The sequence below is a fragment of the Suricata suricatta genome, chromosome 13 (genome assembly GCF_006229205.1).
Source record: "Suricata suricatta isolate VVHF042 chromosome 13, meerkat_22Aug2017_6uvM2_HiC, whole genome shotgun sequence".
Lineage (NCBI taxonomy): Eukaryota > Metazoa > Chordata > Mammalia > Carnivora > Herpestidae > Suricata > Suricata suricatta.
Genome location: NC_043712.1, coordinates 4,650,057 through 4,667,898, shown reverse-complemented (window position 1 = coordinate 4,667,898; position 17,842 = coordinate 4,650,057). Strand labels below are relative to the sequence as shown.

Genomic DNA, 17,842 nt, shown 5'->3' with positions numbered 1-17,842 from the left:
CTGGCGAGAGTAAGCCGCCGGCGTGGGAACGCATGGGTCGGTGGTGTGGGCAGCAGTCTGAACCCTGCTCGCTCGCTTGCTCTTTCGGCCCTTTTCCGGGATGAGCCAGCAAGGTGGCAGGTCCCTCAGCTCTGCCCTGTGAACGCCGGTCGGGGAATTCTTTCTCCCTAAACTAGTACCTTTGATTAAATCGCACAAAGCCTCCTCCCATAATCTTTATGAACGGAGTAGGCCAGCTGTCCCATCGGTCATAGAGCTGCAGAGCCCCCCAGAGGAGATTTCCTGTATGTGATCACAGTGCATCCTGCTTGAATTGGTGGCCTGGTTATTCGCTTATATATGGCTGGAAGTTTTGATCCTTTACTGCAATTAACGTGCCCCTCTCCTCTCTCTAAATAGCTGTCAGTACTTTGACTGAGTCGACCCTGAAGAATGTCCCTCAGGTGGTGAACGTGCAGGACCTGAAGAACAGTCCCGGAGCCCCGCCTGCCGCCTTGGGGTAGGTGCGCTGCTTTCCAGGACGCGGGGCAGCCCGGTGAGCGCCTCTGTAGCGGCGAGGAGCCGCCTGCAGGGGGCAGCAGCGCTGCTGTCACGCCCACCTGCCGGCCGAGCCTCAGCTTCCTTAGGTTAGGTCTCCCGGGCATGTGTTCGGCCTGGACGTAGGGATGGTGAAGCCCAGCATCACCCAGGGGGTTGGGGTCCGGTGATGAGTCCAGCGGCAGGAAGAGCGGCCACAGCCCCCCTATTTTTCCACATCGGGCCCGTCTCTGCCCCCCCCCCCCCCACACTCCGCCTCGGAGCGGTCTGCGGCTGCTCTGTTTTGGCCTTATCGAGCGGCCCTCTTTCACTGGTCCCCTGGCCTTCTCTTCCTCCACATTGGTCCACGTATCAACACTGTCTGTTCCAGGGGTTTCTTCCTTATCTCAGGGCTGTACTACAGCCAAAAACAAGCCTACCCGCTTTCCTATCTTGCAGTGACCTTGACGCTTTGGTATGCTGTTTATACCCAGATGGCATTTGTGGTTGCTGTGAACTTCCCAAGGGAAGTTAGAGCATTAGAAGTTAGTGCATTAGAGTTTGGGGATTGCAGCCAGGTCCCTCGTGTAGGGAAGGCAGGAAAAAGCCCCCAAAAGGCAGAATATGACATAAGACAGGAAAACCCAGCTTAACAGAGAAAGCAATGTGGTCTGGTGTCTCTGAGATACTTGAGCCGTTAACCATGGAGAAGCACCTCTTAGTGACTTCACTTAACCTTCTTGCACTTTGTTTCCCCCAAATGGTTGGTCTGAGCACATCTTTGATACGGGCTTTGTCGGAGGAGCGGCTCTCAGGTCGCGCTTCTCTCTGCCTGAAGAAAAGTAGACACAAAAAGAGTCAAAAGGAATCTTGAAGAAATTGTCTCTTCCTTCCCTACAGGACTGGCTCTAGTACAGTTACTGAACTTGCATGCCCAGCACAGTGCCTGGAATGTCGTTCCTTTTTATAACCACTTGTTGAGTAATAGGTTCCCTCTAAGCATAAGTGATAAATGCAAGACCCCCTCTCCCAGTAAGAAAGCTGGAGAAAGAAACACTCTCATTATAAAGTTGCTTTCAGATTCTGTTAAGCAGTAGTTTCCTTAAGTGTATTTTAGGTACTCAGCTTTGCATTTAACTTTTTTAGCTGTTTCTCAGTATTATATGATGAGTTCCTATTATTTCTGCCATTGGCGTATCTCACATTCACCGGCTCCATCCATTACGTCTTTTGACTAACTGTCCTCTTTGGGGGAAGAAGGTTTATCCAACACAAGCCCATGGCTATTCTGATTCCTCCATGCTGCTCAGTCCCTTCGGGTTCAGCAGATCCTCGCAGGGCACCTGCTGTGAGTGTGACACCGCTCTGGGTGTTAGGGATGCAGAAGCGAAGAAGACAGACCAGGCTCCCGCTCTCACAGCGCTTAGATCTTAGCCAGACGGCCGGTGACCTGGCAGTTACACGTGGGCCATTTGACTGCAGTACAGTTAGGTCAGATGGAGAAGTGCAGGGTGCTGAGAAAGCGTTCGATGAGGTGTCCTGCTGGGGTCCGGGGGACAGGGGCGCTGCTAAGGAAGAGACACTCGAGCTGAAGGGAACAGTGACCAGAAGCTGCCGGTGGAGAGAAGGGTGCTCTGGACAGAGGGCGCAGAATGTGTGCAAGTGCAGACCCAGGACAGGACAGAGCACACGTGAGGTGGAGTTGAAAAAGCGCCCCTGTGACCGGAGTCCTGGCAGCAGGCGGAGTATGAAGACGGCAGGCCGAACGGGGCGGGATTGCCGGCTTGTTGGTTTGTTTTGTTTTGTTTTGTTTCATTTTTTTAATGTTTTATTTATTTTTGAGAGAGAGAGAGAGATGGCTTGAGCAAGGGAGGGTCAGAGAGAGAGGGAGACACAGAATGTGAAGCAGGCTCCAGGCTCCGAGCTGGCAGCACAGAGCCCGACACGGGGCTCGAACCCATGAACTGTGAGATCATGACCAGAGCAAACCCACGAACTGTGAGATCATGACCAGAGCCGAAGCCGGACACTCAACCAACTGAGCCACCCAGGCGCTCCTGCTTTGTTTTTACCAAAACACACCCGACACATCATTTCTCTCAGGGATTTTGGCGTTCGTTTATTTCTTTCAACGAATGCTTAATTACATACTTAATACTCTGTTCTAGGGGCTGGGGATAAAGTGGTTAAACAAAGCAGGCCGAAAACAACCAACCCCCTCTGCCCTAATCATGGCGAGACTGCAGTGAGTGAAATGAGTAAGATAGGAAGTATCTGATGGTGACCGGCGGGACGGAGGACCCCGAAGTCGGAAGGGATGGAAGGGCTGTTGTCCGGCTCCGGGCTGCAGCTTAAAAGTTTTTTTTTATATAGCTTATTTTTGAGACAGAGGCAGAGTGCGAGCAGGGGAGGGCAGAGAATGAGAAGAGACACAATCGGAAGCAGGCTGCAGGCTCTGAGCTGTCAGCACAGAGCCCGATGCGGGGCTTGAACACACGAATGTGAGATCATGGCCTGAGCCGAAGTCGGGCGCCCAGGCGCCCCGGGCTGCAGTTTTAAAGAGGCTGGCCGCCCAAGGTGCTTCTCCTCCGTGGCTAATGCCTCAGGTGTCTCACAAACCCCAGACCATGTTTGCTCTCACCATTAAGCCTCATCGTCCTGTCTTATGTAAAATTAATGCCTTCCAGTGGCTTCTGACTCTTGACATTTGAGTAAAGACCAAAAGGCCAGGGAGCACGTCTCATGAACGCCTCAAGGAAGAAAGCACCCGGCACAGGGCCCATAGCAAGAGCGACTCTGGCAGGTTTAGGAAAGCCAGGAGGCCGCCGGTGGCTGGGGCGGCGGGAGGGAGGCTGCAGGGAGACGAGGTCAGGGAGCCAGTGGGTGTGGAGTCCTGGGTCCCGCAACATGCAGGACCCGGCTGCTGACCGTTGGATGCTTCGGGGTTGTTGTGTGACCTGATCTGATTTGTGTTTTTTAACGTTAGCAAAATTTTTAAGTTGAGGCATAATTAATATATAGTAAAGTTTACCTTTTTTTAGTATAACACTCTGTGGGCTTTGAAAAATAGTTGTGATGATCTGTGGTTTCGGCAGGAAGCTTCTGTTTCTCTTTTTATTTTTAATGTGTATTTGTTTTTGAGAGGCGGAGACAGAGCACAAGCAGGGGAGGGGCAGAGAGAGAGGGAAACAGAGAGCTGTCAGCACAGAGCCTGCCTCGGGGCCCCAAACCACAGACTGCGGGATCGTGGCCGGAGCCACAGTCAGTGGCTCCACCGACTGAGCCACCTGCGCGCCCCAATGCTTTGCTCATTTTTTTTATTCTAATTTTTCTTAATGTTTTTATTTATTTTTGAGAGAGAGACAGCGCGAGCAGGGGAGAGTCCAAGAAAGAGGGAGACACAGAATCCAAAGACAGGCTCCAGGCTCTGAGCAAGACAGGCTCCAGGCTCTGAGCTAGCTGTCAGCACAGAGTCCAACATGGGGCTCGAACCCACAAACTGTGAGATCATGACCTGAGCCAAAGTCAGATGCTGAACCGACTGAGCCATCCAGGCGCCCCGATCCTCATTTTTAAGATGGATTCTTTGTCTCCCATTCTTCAGGTGGCTTTTCACTTTCTTGATAATGTCCTTTGAAACACAGAAGTTTTCATTTTGATGAAGTTCAGTTAATTTTTTTTAGTTTTTTCTGCCTGTGCTTTGGGTATCATATTTAAGAAACCATTGCCCAATCAGCGGTCACAAAGATTTACTCTCCTAAACGTTTTAGTTTTAGCTCTTGCATTCAGGTCTTTGATCCGCTGTGACGTAATTTTGTAAATAGTGTGATGTTGTGGTCCAAGCTCATTCTTTGGCAAGTGGATATCAGGTTGTCCCAGGACCATTTGTTGGAAAGACTCTTTTCTCCCCCCATTCAATTGTCCTGTGTTCAGTAAGGGTCAAGATTCATTTTCCTCAACAGTTTGTTTGTGTGTTTGTGTTTAGGTTTATTTTGAGAGAGAGAGAGTGGGGGATGGGCAGAGATAGAGGGAGAGAGACTCCCATGCGGGCTCCACACCGTCAACATGGAGCCCAGCACGGAGCGTGGACTCAGGAACCAGGAGCTGTGACCTGAGCTAACGGACTGAGCCCCCAGGCGGCCCGGGCTGTGACTTTTAATTGGAGTTCGTAGACCATTTACATTCAGTGTGATTTTATCATGTTGGGTTTCAATCAACATCATGCTGTTTGGTTTCTATTTGTCTTATCTTCTCTTTGTTCCATTTTCCTCTTTTTCTGCAACTTCTCTCGGGTGGAATATTTTTTATGATTTCTCTTTTATCTTGTCCATTGGTTTATCAGCTGTAACTCTGTGTGTTAATTATGGGATTGCATTACGATTTACAGGGTCCATCTTGAGCTTACCCCAGTCCGTCTCCAAGTGACACTGTAGCACTAAAATGCCACATGAGATTCTTAGAGCAGTAGTTTTCGATTTCTACCCTGCCCACCTTTGCAGTACTGTCGTTGTTTGAACATTTTTCTTCTACCTAGTGTGTTATCAATTCCATGATACATTGGTGTAGATAAACAGTTGACTACCTTTTAAATAGATTTTATTTTAGTATCATTTTTGAGAGAGAGGGTGGGAGTGAGCAGGGGAGGGGCAGAGAGAAAGGAGGAGAGAGAGAATCCCAAGCAGGCTCTGTGCTGACAGTGGGGCTTAAGACGGGGCTCGAACTCACAACTCGTGAGATCATGACCTGAGCGGAAATCAGGAGTCAGACGTTTGATGGACGGAGCCACCCCGACACCGCTAAGTAGATGTAAAGAAGAAGAAAGCCTCTTTTGCTTACACGGATGGTTGTATCACTTCCGGTGTCCTTTATTTCTTTGTCTGGGTTTCCTTCTGTTGGAAGGGCTTTCTCTACCATTTCCTCAGGGGCAGCTCTGTGTTCTTTCAGCTCTTGTGTGTCTGCCGAAGAGTTTATTTCACCTTTGTTTTTAAAAGATCTGTTCGCCAAGAATTCTAGGTTGACAGTTTTTTCTTTCGCTGAGTTAAAGATGTTGCCCCACATTAAAAATAACTGTAGTAAGGACCGTAACCTTATTAAAAAGACTTTGATCCTTAAGTTTTTCTCTTTATAAATGTTCATTGTAGGCATTATAAAAAACAGATAGTTGGAAAGAACAAAATTAAAATCATCTTTATTCTCACCATAAGTGTTCAGTCACCATTTACATGTGATTCATCTTTATTCTGTGAAAATTTCATTTCTTACAGTTGGAATACGTGCTGCTTTGTAACTTCCTGTTTCAGCTTCGTTATGAAACTTAGTTGTGGACGTTTTCCCCGTCCTTATAAATTCTTAACGGCATCCTATGTTTACATTTTAACATAGAGCTTTTTCAGAGTTCTAATGCAGCTCCAGTTTACATTATTTAAGTTATCTGGCATCTGGACACTCGTGCAAAACTGCAGTTTGAGTTTGAAGACTTTTAGTGATATTTTGGAAAATATCTGAGTCTTCAAGGCCATAAAATTGGCCAATAGGGGACAGTGGTCGGCAGTCACAATCTTCACTGTCAGACATAAGAAACTCCTAAAAATGAACTGACAGCTCTTTTTTTCCCCCCTCCACTGATTGACATCGAGGATGCTCGTCTTGCACTGTTAGCAGCGGTGCCGGGCAGAGCAGATAATGGGGCACACCGGGCACTGCACCCGGAGGGGCCGTCCTCCAGCGCGGCGCTGCCGAGGCCAGGCGGCCCGTGTGCTCGGGTGTCCGCGCGTGTGGAGCCGTGACTGTTGTGGGCACATTTGCCTTCCCACCGGCAGTGCGCGGTGGCTGCCCGCCCGTCTCTGCCCGGAGTGTCACGCTTGTTATCAGACCTCACGGCTGATAGCATCTGGTAGGTGAGAAAATGGCTGGTAGCTTTTGTTTTCCGTATCTTCTACCATCTTCTTTCTTTTTCTCTCCTGATTTTGTCTGTTTCTTCACTTGCTCATGAGGTGTGGTCCTTTCTCCTTACTTGCCTTCCCTCTCTTTAAACTTTTACCCAAAAAATTCCTAGTTCATTGGTTAACTTGAGTAGATTTCATGGTTTAGATCTGCTGTGTCCTTTCTGAGTACCTAACAAGATACTCGTGGTCATGATTAAGATCCATTGAAATAGGGGCGCCCGGGTGGCTCAGTCGGTTACGTGTCTGACTACAGCTCAGGTCACGATCTCATGGTTTGTGGGTTCAAGCCCTGCGTCAGGCTCTGTGTTGACAGCTCGGAGCCTGGAGCCTGCTTCAGTTTCTGTGTCTCCCTCTCTCTGCCCCTCCCCATGCTTTGTTTCTGTCTCAATAATAAACAAAAAAATTTATTTTAATCTGTTATTAAAAAAATGTGGAAATTGGGTGAAAGAATGAGTCTTTGGCCCCTTTCACAGCAGTGTATTTACCTTGGTGAAGTTCATTAACGTTTGAAGGACCATTAAGAAAGGGCCCCGGCGACACTTTAATGCCTCCCAGTCTTTGCCCGTTCAGTCTTGCAGCCGGTGTGGAGCTCGCGCCCCAAAGCATGCGCACATCCGCCGCCTGCGGGGGCGCCGCGGGGGCGGCAGACAGCCGAGCCCAGGCCTTCCCAAGTTCCAGGCAGTCTCCCAGACGGTTTCCCCTGTTTATGATAGTTGGTACTTTCCCGTGCAGTCGGCTGACCTTCATCGGCGTGGTCCGGGGGCGTGGGGAGCCAGAGAGCTCCGATTCCGTTGGAAGGGCGCTTCTCCAGGAACCACTCCGAGACCTGCGTGACCCCGTGACTCATTCCCGCGTTTTAAAGCGGCAGCACTGGAGGGACGCCTGGGGGCGCAGTCTGTGAAGCGTCTGACTCTCCATCTCAACTCGGTTCATGAGATCGAGCCCCCCCGTCGGGCTCTGCGAGGACAGCAGGGAGAGCCTGCTTGAAACCCTCTCTCCCTCTCTCTTGTTTCTCCCCCACTTGTGCGTGCTCTCTCTCTCCAAAAAAAAAAAACCTTAAAAAAAAAAAGGGCTGCACTCGGGTATCGCCGGTAATCCGATGGCATTTGCAGGCCTCGGCAGGCGGATGTCCCTGGGGCGCCGGTGTAGTGCCCCTGCCCCCTGCGGTCCTCCGGCCTCTGTTTCGGGTGTGGAACGGAGCACGGCCTCAGAGGAGGCTCCGGCCGTCCCCCTCGGGCCTGCACTGCCAGAGAGGAATCCCGCCATCCCTCTGTACTGTCGCTCTCTTGGATGTCTCTGCAGGCTGTCACGTGGCCCAGCGCGTGGGTACTGTGAACTCCTAATGTGTGTCTGGGGATTTAGAGCACCCGAGAGATTTTCTAGCATTATCGACAAGCAACCGGAACAGTAATTAGACTCCACCTATTTCACGTGTGATTTAACTCCCATTGCGTCATAACTGTTTGGGGCGCAAGAAAATGTTCCAAAGGTGGATACGTGGCTGCTTTTATTTTTACCGACGGCTTCTTTTTTGCTTGTCTTTGGGAAAGCATAAAAGATTTTCATTTCCCTTGTGATTTTTATGAGCTCAAACCGCACTTTGCCCAGGTCTGCCGTGTCTGCCTGGGGCTCTCTCGGCCCCCGGAGCCCCGCCCGCACACTCCTCCTTCCTGTGCCGGATGTCTCCGGGGAGCAGAGACGTGTTTCTTGGGAGAACACATTCATGGCGTCTTCTGTCGTCGGGGGAAAAGCAAAGGGGATTTGTTTCATTGGAAATAACTCCATTTCTTTCTTGTCTCAATCTGATAAAGTTTGGGGAGGTCTCTGCGCTAATCCAGGCGAGAATCGTGAGGTGCTTGTAAGATTGTTAAGTCATTTGGTGATTTTCTTCTGGGAGGCATGGGCTTATTTTTGTCGTCTTCTTCCATGTGAGTTTTTTGATGGAAAAATAGCACTCCTCCCTAGTCTAGGGGCAATTCACAAAAGGAAAACCAGATCCTACAGCCGCTGCTACTATTCTTACCAGTCAGAGTCGCTTTAGACTGAGGACAGATAAATGAATTGCGCCCAGGAGCCAAGAATAGAACTCTTCTCCTTGATCGCATTCAGCAGGCGGGTGTCCCCCCCCCCCCCCCCGCACACGTCAACACTAAATAATCATTGGAATAACCGTTCCTTGCACACACCGCACTGAGTTCACGTAGGTCTCTTACCTACAAATAGCGGATGCACTTTCCCCACCCCAGCAAAGGTGCAGGTTGTACCGAGCAGCGCTCCGCTGGAACCTCTTGTGCGCCGACCTGGTGCGCGCTGGGCTCTTGGGGGTGTTTGCCGTGAGAAGTCCAATGCTTCCTCTTTGAGAAACACGTGGGAGCCCTTTATCACAGCAGATCGTGCTCATCCCGAGTCCAGCTGAACGGTTTCTCAGGCTCGGAAAGGGGATCAGGCATGGTTCTAGACTCGTGTCTAGGCTCGGGCTTGGAAAAGAGCATCAGGCATGTGAGTTCCAGACTCCGGGGATGGGGGGCGGGAGGGGAGAGGATGGAGGAGGCTTACTCTCCACATAAGAAAAAAAGCTCTCCTTCTGAATAGTTTTAACTTTTTTCCTCAGGATTGCGGGAAGAGAAAACAGTTTAAGCTCAACCCTTTAACTTTTACACTGAAGACGCACATTTCACGTAAACAAGTTATTCTTCAGAAAAGTGTCAGATGATTTTGGGTAGAGTCCCAAACAGATCCTACCCAGCATTGGTATTGTTTACTGGCTAGAAGGTCGGCACAGAGTTGAAGGTCATGTCCACCCCCCGTGCCTTTCTCTTGAGTGTCCGCTTTTGTGTCTCCCAGCTCTTCGGTGCCGTACCCTGCAGCCAAGACCCCTCACCCCGCGATGGCTCCAGCGGCCGCCAACCCGGCCAAACAGGTGACTGACTGGTTCTTTGCTCTCGTGAACAGCCATGCAACGTCTGTCTTTGAAACTGAAAACAGTTCTGTTTCAAGTCCTGCCTTTGTTTCAGTTATAAGTCCGACAAAGGCCTGTGATCCTTTCCCTGTAATTTATGCCGATCTCGACATAGGTCCGTCAGGCCCGAGGTTGCCTTCAAACATTTGACATTCTGCACCTAGAATCTTGGGTGCTAATTCTAACACCTTAGGATTGTTTGGGTTATTTGGGTTTGTGATTTACTTACCTTTAACATACCTTCATTAAGCCATCCGACAACCGTGTACAAGAGAACGGGCCGGTGTTTAAATGCGTTTCCCTGGTGAGAAGCTGAGGCACGAGTGACCGATGCGAGCTCACGCGATTAGGGGACGCTGGAGCAGAGCCGGAGCCCAGCCCTCGGGTCTGTGGCTCTTACACCAATCGGTGCTGTGGCTGGCTGGCCTCTCCGGCTTTCTCCCGCAATCCCTGCTCTTCGGAGCTTGCGGGTCCAGTGGTATTCCTTACGTCTACACTGAGGCTTTTGCATGATAAACATTGCCTCTCACAGAAATAGGTTACATTGTAAACAGTCAAACAATCCAGAAGAAACAGTCGGAGACACAAGACCTGCTTTCTCTGCCACTGTCCCCCTGACTCTGGGAGCAGCGGCTTCACATCCTGTTTGACATTGAACCTCACAACCTGCCCCTTGTGAGTTCTCAGCATGGTTCTCTGACTGTTTGTTGTGACATAAAGTGGCATTTAAGCACTTAGCATTTGGTCATTGTTCTGTAGGTTCCATGCTGACCTCGGAGAACACATGGGCAGGCAGAAATCATAATCAGTAAGAGGAAGGAACGTTGCCTGGACATGGAGGAGTTGAACAGTTTTGCTTTTTGATTTTATTATGAGTTTATTGAGGGCCAGAACCCGTGTCATTCATTTCCTCATTCGTTACCAGATGCCCCGGCGCCTCATCTGTGCCGGGCACCGGGAAAATAGGCCCAAGCTACGTAGGCAAGACTGCATTGTTGGAGCTTGCAGAATATTCCTGTTTGCGTGCTCCGATAGACTCTTACACGTGACAAGCATTTAAACGTAGAGACCTTGGATTATAAGGTTTCTAAAAATTAAACAAAAGTGTTTGTGCTTGCTTACTTTTAAATTATGTTTTTATTTTACTTGTTGCTTTCTTCTAAAAGATGGCAAATGGTTTCACACGCCTGTTCTGCTTGTGTTCTGTCACAGGGATCGCTACTCCACGCCCTCAAGCCGTCGGGGCCCACGCCAGTGTCCGGCCAGTTGTCATCTGGTGAGAAAGCTTCAGGTCAGTTTGCATTTTTGTTTTCATGGCAAGCAAGGTGAAAGAAACCGGCCGCGGGAGAGTTCAGTGTTCTCCATCACGGGCAGCTGACGTAGGAAATCACGTAAAGAGACCTTTGGAAGGCCTCAGTCGATGAAGAGTGTCCGGGAGATCCGTGAGCCCTTCGTCAGCTCTGCAGACTCCTGACATTGGAGCACGGGAGGGGAAATCTTCCTTAAGGTGCTTTTCCCGACAAGGAGCAATAGCGTCCTCTTCGCTGGCCTTGCCGGAGAGTCGCAGTTACGGGAGGGAGGTGGAGCAGGACCTGTATTCTTCTGCTACAAGGACTGAAAAGTGCTCTTGGTTCACAGCGATAACACAGCGCTGGTAACATGCAGAAAGGAAGACAGATCTGTGGCGATACAAGATGTCAGAGTAGACATAGTAACATCCGTGTCCCAATTTTATGGCCTCACACAGTTCCCAGTACCCATGGAAGCTTAGTGATTCCTAGCTCAGATCAGGAGTTTTTACAGTCCCCATCAGTGCTTTGACCAAGGGGTCTACATTGCCCAAACCACCTTGAAGCAGAAGACCCTCCTGTGTACAAGCTGGTGATGGGGGGTCTTCCCAGCATCCCCTGCCCTTGGCCCCTTCTTTATCACCCCTTCACTTGGCCTGGGGCCCTGTGCTGCCCGCAGTTCTGCACGTAGGCCTCTCCCTGGGCTCCGGCTTTTGTTTTCGCTCATGCTCTCAGGCGGGGCTCTGGGCAGGTTCCGGCAGAGACTGAGCCCCCCACGTCGGCCGCCCGCTTTCCTGACATCTCCCCAGCTGCACCGTCGTTCTGACTCTCTCTAGAATCGAAAGCCGCCGGGCTGGGTCTGGGTTCGCCTTCAGTAAGCAGGCCTTGCGCTCGTCCGTGTGCACACCTCAGGTGTCCGGAATGTGACTCGCGCAGGGCGGGCTTTCCGGGGGCAGGAGCTGCGTAGCCCTTCCTGCCTGGGATCTGAAGTGCTCTGTTAGACGAAGGTTCTGGTAGGATCACTCAGGATTCAAATTAAGAAGTTTGTTTCCATTTCCGGCTAATGTTTTGGAAAGTTTTTGAAAGACCAGACATCCCAACTTCTTTCAAGCCTGTCTCAGAGAGCTTTTTGTCCCTCCTGAACTTAAGACTTAAGAAGTCTAAGAAATTGTGCCTCACCTACGTCTTAAAAAGTTGGTGTGACTTGCAAGCACGTTTCTGACACGCGTCCTTCAGCGGCGATTGTGGAATACGGCTCCATGGCTGGGCGCGCACTCCTGTTTCCACATGCTGGAGAACCCAGGGAGAAGGCCGGGGGCAGACAGATCTCCCGAAGGTGCTGTGTCCGGGTTCGCAAAAAGTTTCTGAAACCTCTGTGGTTCTCTTGTTAATTGAGAATGGAAATACTGTTGTTGTTTTCCTGATTATGAACTACCATAGATGCACAAGAACGTCTCCGATGAAGAGACCTGTAATGTAGGAAGTGAAAGCTGCCCTTTAAATTCGCATTCCAAAAATAACAACCCTTAATTTAATCTGTGTGTCTCGGAGGTTACTTGGTGGTTGTTTTTCAAACAAAAATATGTGTATCCCGCACATGTTGATTTGTAGCCTGGTGACTGCCCTCCCCCCATTACAGCAAACAGTTTGTCCGTCTTTCCAGATCGGATGCAGCTCTACCTTACTCGTCTTCGTTGCAGCCTAGGGCTTGCACCCCGTTAAGTTCTCCTGGTGCTGTTGCTGAGATTTGAGATTGTTTCTGATTTTCAAGGTGATCACCAGGGTCGCACTGGACTCCCTCACACACACCACCTTGCATTATAGTAGTTTTAAAAATCCTTTTCCTAATATCCCCCCTGTACTCATTGGAGGAGAATGTGCTTTTCTTCACGTTTGATTGGTTTGGCCTTTTCAAATGTAGCCTTCCGTGTTCCTCCCCTTTTAACGTAGTGCAGCAGGGGAAACTGAAGATCAGCCCCAACTGTTAGGGGGTAGTGACAGTGGAATTGAACATGGGGGTGAGAGTAGGTTACACTGCCAGCTTTCTGCACTTCGCTGTATTACAACACTCACGTGTTACCTTTGTACTTTAAAAGCTATTATTCATTAACGTAAAACTGATCTGCTCTGAGAAATACAGAAAAGTAGGAAGAAAGTAAATGGCCACGAAATCACTGCTCAAAGATATTTCACATCTTAACTTCTTTCTCTTTGAGTTTTTCCCACCTTTTAGTATATTTCCATAACTATAAAATTTTATTATACATTATCATAAAATTATAGAACTACGTTCAAGGGTTTTGACTTAAACTGCACTCAAATTTTGGTGTCTTTTCTGGAAAGGAGGGTGTGGCAGGTTTTGGTTTGGAATTAACACTGACAAGAGCCACCGAGCAAGTTCATGGGCCTGGAGGCTGAGCTGACCTGTCGGAGGGCACGGTGAGGCCCACAGGCTGGACCTGCACAGAGGGACAAACTGGAATGGTTTTCTTGTAATGTTCTCTCTCTCTCTTTTTTTTCCCCCCATAATTTTCAGGGCCAGGGGCGTCCAAGACAGAAACGGCTGGGACTTCTACGCCATCCGCTGCTGGGCAGTTCAGCAAGCCTTTCTCATTTTCTCCACCAGGGTCAGTAACAAACCTCAATTTTGTGGCAGACCGCCAGCGGCCGTGTAGGTAGCCTCCCCCAGTCTTACCGTCAGTAGGTACATGTGTCTGCTTCTTAAACGTCTGTGAGCCCAGAGCTCTCCCTGCCTTCAGTGACACATCTGATGTCAGCACTAGCTTATCCTCATGCACATCTGCACTTGACCCTTGAACAGCGGGGCTTTGAACCACATGGGGGAGTCCACTCCTACGTGGATTTTTCCCCAGTAACTTCCGATAATACCATCGAGGTATTTCCCTTCAGTTTTCTCAACAATGTTTTTTCTTTAGCGTAGTGTAAGAATGAATGTATAGTACACATAATATGTGCCAACCAACTGTCGGTGTCCCAATAAAGCTTCCGGTCACTGAGAGACTATTAGTGGGTAAGTTTTGGGGAGTCAGGAGTTGTATGCGGATTTCCAGCTGTGTGGAGTGGGGGCCCCTGACCCCTGCCTTGTCCAAGGGCCAACTGTATTTCCTGTTTTCCCTTCCAAGTGTGTACGTGTGTTACTGTATATATATTTGTTTTGTTCTCCAGGATAAGCCTCCTTTTCTTTGAGCAGTGGGTCTGTGTCAGACTCTGTGGGTGGTCTTCTAGCCTGTCACACTGACCTGTTTGCATTCTGACGCCATCTGGGGGCTAGGTGTGACGTTGGGATTGGCCTTCCCACTCAAAAAGACGCTGCGTTCCCCCGGGGGGAGGTGGTGGAAGACCACAGCCATTTGGAAATCTGGGTCCTAAGTAGACACAGGGAAATGTTCGTGTTCCATTGGTTTAAGAATGAAGATGTCTGTACTTGTCAAGTCAAGTTTAAAAATGGAAGAGTCATCCAGCCCTCACTCCACGGGAGCCTTGATTCACCTCAGAGGGAGGGGGCCTGTTTTCTGTGCCCGAGGCACTTGTGTTGAACCCCCTGTAGGGTGCCCGGAGGGGAGCTGGGTCCTGTGGGGAGGTGATAAAACCTGTCAAGGGTTCTTTGCCGTGGAAAGGTCGCAGGTTCTGTTCCACTAGGAAAGCCTCTAACCCTTTCCTTTTATGCTTTTGGGACTGGAATCCTGTTAATCACAGTCTCTTCCCTGATGTTAATGTTTCTTGAACGTCCTTCACCTTAACACAGTAAGAGCAGGAGGGGGTTAGAATAGAATTTGAGGGGGGACGTTATAATACTTTCTCCCTAAATCCTTCTCAAAATTCGTTTGGAGCCATTTTGAAAGAGTAAGTTGGCGCCAGGAGTTATTGCTTCTTTTGCACATGCACAAGTCTTCACTTCTGTAAACGAGTACTCTTCTTCCCATTTTCATTTTTTTACATTTTTTTTAATGTTTTTAATTTACTTTTGAGAGACAGCGTGAGCTGGGGAGGGTCAGAGAGAGATGGAGACACAGAATCCAAAGACCGGCACAGAGCCCGTCACGGGGCCCGAACCCACAAACCACAAGATCATGACCTGAGCCGAAGTCAGTCACTTAACTGACTGAGCCACCCAGGCGCCCCATTTAAAAAATTTTTTTAATTTTTTTTTTTTTTTTATTTTCTTCTTCCCATTTTTAAAATAAGGGCAAAAGGTTTGGATCCCTGGGTCTGTGGCTTACCTCTGTTAGATAACGTTTCTTCACCAAGGTTCAGACAAAGAAAGGGTTTTTTTTTTAATGTGTTAAGTGCTTATAACACAACTTCTCGGGTGGTTTGTGTCCATTCGAGGGAGGCATTCCTGGGTTAGAAAACCTGAGTCCTTCCAATACTGTATTTGCTGTGCTTGGCCCCTTTATGTTTTAAAACTATAGTTTTAAATTTGTCATCTATTCTGGTTTACACTTGTGCCGAATTTCTTCTTTGACCGTGGTGTCTTGACTCACGGTTTAAAGAAAATGTGTATCAGGAGAGAGAGGGGGGTTGATAAAAGGAATCCGATTCGCAAAGGTTTTGAACCAGATTTTCCCAGCCAGGAACTAAATTCTGTTCACACAGCAGAGACGGTGGCTTCTACTTCACGTCCATGTCCCCTAGCGGCGTGGCGTGCTCCCGACGAGCCCTTTGATCTCCGGGTGGGTTCTAAGGGGTCCTCCCTGCCCCACTCAGACTTCGTCTGCCCTGGCCACCGTGCCCCCGCGCCACGCCCAGCGCGGCTTCATGACAGCTTAGCTTCTGCAGCATGGGTCCCCGCCCGGCTGCAGAGCCCAGCCATCCCACCCAGGCCTTCACGGCCTCCTTGGCCTCCTGGCCTCGCCCCCGGATTGCCGCTCCCTCCTAGAGATCCACGCGTTTACTCTGCTGTCGTTCATCGTCTTGGTCGTGAGCCCCTACGAGCAGGTCAATCATACGAATGAGTTGTAAACGTAACATTACAAAGGGCAAGATTGTGCATTCGGTGTTTGTTCCTCGTTTAACCTCTCTCCTTGCGCTCCCTAGGACTGGCTTTAATTTTGGGATAATCGCACCAACCCCGTCTTCTAACGTCACTGCCGCACAAGGTACAGTCTTCCTGCTCGGGGCAGCGTCTGTTTCGTGTTTTCTCTGAACAGGTGCTGGGTGTTTGTACAGATGTGTCGACACTTTCCTCGCTGCCGAGTCTCGCTTAAAGCCTCAGCAGCAAGCTTGGTGTTGATGGCTTGCGCTCGAAATGAGCCGCGTTTACGAAACGGCAGGGGAGGACTTCTGTTGACTTTTTAAGTTAAGAGCAAGGAAAGGATCTGCTTCTGGAAAAGCAAAGCTGTGCTTTAAATGCGGATGTTAACCTGTGAATTAGAATCCCTTTCCCCATCTGCTCGTCCTTACGAGACCAGAGTCCTCTTCTCTCGTGGGTAACCTGTCAGCAAACACACCCTTCCTCTGTGTGTTGTCATGTAGTCGTCAACGCGCACGTTTTTAATGGTGAAAAGAATTTGAGGACCTGTAAAGAAACCAGATGTAGTTTCTAAGTGCCTTCTAGTTCTCCGTTTAAGGAATTAGGTTTATTTTACCTTGATTTTAAAAAGCAAGCTCTTACTATGAAAGTGATGCATGCGAGAATCACATGTCGTGCCCCTCAATTACTGCATTTCTTTTATATTTCCTCTTCTACTCTATTTCCTTTAACACAGGCTCTTACGAATTTTCCGGTGTCACTGGAAATCTTATATAAATGTCGTGTGTCCTGGCTACATAATTTCTGTGATTTATTTAACCCATTTTACCTGCCAGCTTTTTAGGTTATTTCCAGATTTTCCCTATAATGACCAGCACATTGACATCTTTCGTCTGTTCATTCAACTAACATTTTTTGAGTGTGTCCTTGTGCCAGCTCGAGTATTGAGGTTTTAGGGGAAAAAAGGAGGCCCCTTAAGATCTCGGAGGAGACGAGGGGGCTAAAAGCACAGCAGACTTCCTAAACCTGGTTTGTGTGTGGCTCTTCAGGGGTTGCTGGTCTCCTTCCTTCCTTTCTAGGATAGTGATTCTTTACACTGTCTTTGTAACCTTTGTCCACGTAGATGTGGCAGGATGCCCTCGAGGCCCAGCTCCTCCCCTGTCCCACTTTCTCCAGCAAAGACAACTCAGTGATCTGAAAAGATGAAGAAGAACAAAATAATAACCGTCAGGGTCAGAAGTCCGACGGTAGTGAAATGCCGTGGCAGTTCCGTAAGCGTTTTAACCAGTGCGAGAAGAGACCACAGCCCAGAGCCATAGGCAGCTCCGCTCACCAGCAGTGATACAAGGTCTCTCGGGAAATTGTGCCCGGAAGCTGGGGCTGTGTGGCCTTCCCAAGAATTTGTGACAGCCAGACCTCCTAGAACAATAAGGAGTCGGAAACCTCACTAAACATTGTAATAGGTCAATTTTACTTTATAAACTATCGAATTGGGTTACTTTTCTTTCTTTATCGACCACTTACTGTTTGCCCAGACCTTTACCTATGTTTCATTTTATCTTTGTAACAGCTCTTTGAAGTAGCTGCTTTCACCATATTCATTTTCCAGCTGGGGAAACTGAGGCCCAGGGAGTGAGGTGAGGCAGCTTGTCCACAGCTGTGCAGCAGGCACGTGGCGGAGCGCCCGTCCTTGACCGCTGGGCCATGCCGCCTCTGTGACACTGCTCACTAGGAAGCAGCCCTTCCTTGTGCATGAAAATAGTTGTCTGTGGACTGACACTTTCTTAGCGCACAGAAAACACAGCAGGAGCTTCCATTTTGGATGAGCCCCTGGCCCGCCAGGAGGTCCGTAGGCCGGTGCTGTGTCCCGAGTGCTGTTCAGGAAAGCGCACACAGGGGAGAACGAGAGAAGATACCTTTGTCTTTCTCTTTTGGGAACAATACTGTGAGTTTCAGGTCTTCAGACAGCGCTGTGTTCTTGTGCTGTAGTGGCCACGAGAGAGATGTTTGCCCTCCTCCCCTGGGCGCTCGCCCCGAGCTGGCGCCCTTGTGAGGCCCGCGCCACTTCCCCGAGGGGCCGCTCTGGGGCTGAACGTCCAGGGGAGCCTGGGCTTGGAACTGGGCGTGTCGCACTGAATCC

The 17,842-nt window shown here is 49.5% G+C and overlaps 1 protein-coding gene across 1 annotated transcript in view; it reads left to right on the top strand.

The window, feature by feature from the left end:
* The window catches only part of NUP214 (nucleoporin 214), a 91,745-nt gene that overhangs the window by 41,896 nt on the left and 32,007 nt on the right, over positions 1 to 17,842 (top strand). The window contains exons 24-28 of the mRNA XM_029921055.1: positions 400 to 499; positions 9,306 to 9,381; positions 10,633 to 10,711; positions 13,246 to 13,336; positions 15,768 to 15,829. Coding sequence (XP_029776915.1) covers positions 400 to 499; positions 9,306 to 9,381; positions 10,633 to 10,711; positions 13,246 to 13,336; positions 15,768 to 15,829 — 408 coding nt within the window. The remainder of the gene's footprint in view (positions 1 to 399; positions 500 to 9,305; positions 9,382 to 10,632; positions 10,712 to 13,245; positions 13,337 to 15,767; positions 15,830 to 17,842) is intronic.